We start from the raw sequence: 1,868 nt of genomic DNA on the forward strand, positions 1-1,868 counted from the left end.
GTCCTCTCGGCGGCGCTGATGTACTTGTGTGTCGCCGGACTCGAGAAGACGAACACCTCCCACAGTATGAAACAGAGGATACCAAGGAATCCGTAAATGTAGAAGACCCATTGCCAGGAACAGTTGGAGAGGATAGTACCAGCCAGCAGGTTGCCCAGGAAGGAGCCGAGTGGAACACCTCACAAACATAGTTACATATTAATTCCCTTTATAACTTCCAGCATTTGTAAAATTAATTTATTTCGTTCAAAGTAAAGTTCAGAAGTATTTATAGTTAAATAAACTATATATATAAATAATTTTAAAAAGTCATGTCTTGTGTTTTAAGGTCGGTGAGCCAAAACGTGGACAAGTTTATTAGTTTATAAGCCTGCCTTCTTACGAGAGAAAAATAATTCCTACGGTGATAATTTTTAAAAATAAATATTTTTTATTCTTTATAGTTATTTAGAGTTCTTTGAAGTATGAAAATAAGTTTAATTTCTTAAGTTAATTTTTACTGAAACCATAACATTTGATTTGTTTACTTGTTAAGCAAACCTTGTATGGGGTGAGGGAATTTTCCTAAATGCAAATGTATCGACTTCCCCAGATTAAAAAAAACAAAACAATCCATGGTTTGATTTTTATAGTATTCGGAGGATCTGTAAATTAAAAAATTTCAAAGAACCGAAATAATTAATAAAATAAAATATGATTTTCGATTGATACACAAATTAAATATAAACAAATAAAATAAACTATACCCTCCTAGTATAACAAAAAATAAATGTGCTATAAAAATATATACATACAAACTAAAAGATAATGTCTATAATGACCAGAAAACAAAACACTAGAGATTGGACAAATCAACATAGAGAAAGTCACTCACAGTCGAACTAAAAGAGGTTCTACTAGTACAAGGGCCGAGAAGAAAAAAAGGCAGTTTTGTCATCCCAATTTTTGAATACTTTAATGAAAACTATGTATAATTACTAGTCAAAGTTGATGAGTCTGCCAAGTATAGGTAGGAGGAATAAAAAATGGCGGCTGTTTCAAAACCTTAAAAAAACATTAATTTTTCATTCGGAGCTCTATATTTTAAAAACTACCATTAACACTAGAAAATCTAAGAAAACATTATTTAAAGAAGAGTAAATTTGCTGAAAAATTATTCCTAAAAGAGCGATTTACGTCCAATAGTTCTCGAGATATAGTTTTTTAAAAAGCAAAATTTCTTAAAAATGTTCTGAAAGATTAGTAATTAACTAATTTATTTAGAGAAATCTATAACTCAGGAACTATGAGACGTACAGATGTCTATTAGCACTCAAATTAAAGCTAATTTAATGGACTATAAAGAAGTTTATGACCTTTACCTTCGTAGGAATAGTAGTTTTCATGATATTTGCTAAAATAAATTGATTTATAGTTGTTCGAACAAATTTTCATTTGCCAAAAGTATATTCATAAGTGAATATCATAAAAACTACTACCTCTACGAAAATAAGTGTCATAAACTACTTTATAGTAAGTTTAATTTCCTTTATTTTCAGCATTGGCAGACATATGTGTGTCGTATGGATTTAGAGATATATCTTTTCAAAAATCCAACATTATATACGAACAACTTTAAATTAACATTTTGTGATTTTTATTTTACTACAAAATAGTTAATTATGTTTATCTTTGTTGGAGTAGTAGTTTTTATGATATTTGACCAAATAAACTCACAAAATGTTAATTTAAAGTTGTTCGTATAAAATGTTGAATTTTTGAAAAATATATCTCTAGATCCATAAGACGCACATATGTCTGCCAACACTGAAAATAAAGGAAATTTAACTTATATAAAGTAGTTTATGACACTAATCTTCGTAGGGGTA

At 29.0% G+C, this 1,868-nt stretch overlaps 1 protein-coding gene across 1 annotated transcript in view; it reads right to left on the reverse strand.

Moving 5' to 3' along the window:
- LOC106681537 (sialin) overlaps positions 1-1,868 on the reverse strand; it is a gene marked incomplete at its 3' end in the record, with an annotated part of 40,196 nt that continues 38,328 nt past the window's right edge. Inside the window, 1 exon segment of the mRNA XM_067044786.1 lies at positions 1-178. Coding sequence (XP_066900887.1) covers positions 1-178 — 178 coding nt within the window.

The sequence above is a fragment of the Halyomorpha halys genome, unplaced genomic scaffold, assembly GCF_000696795.3.
Source record: "Halyomorpha halys isolate HHAL.00 unplaced genomic scaffold, Hhal_1.1 Scaffold346.1, whole genome shotgun sequence".
NCBI lineage: Eukaryota > Metazoa > Arthropoda > Insecta > Hemiptera > Pentatomidae > Halyomorpha > Halyomorpha halys.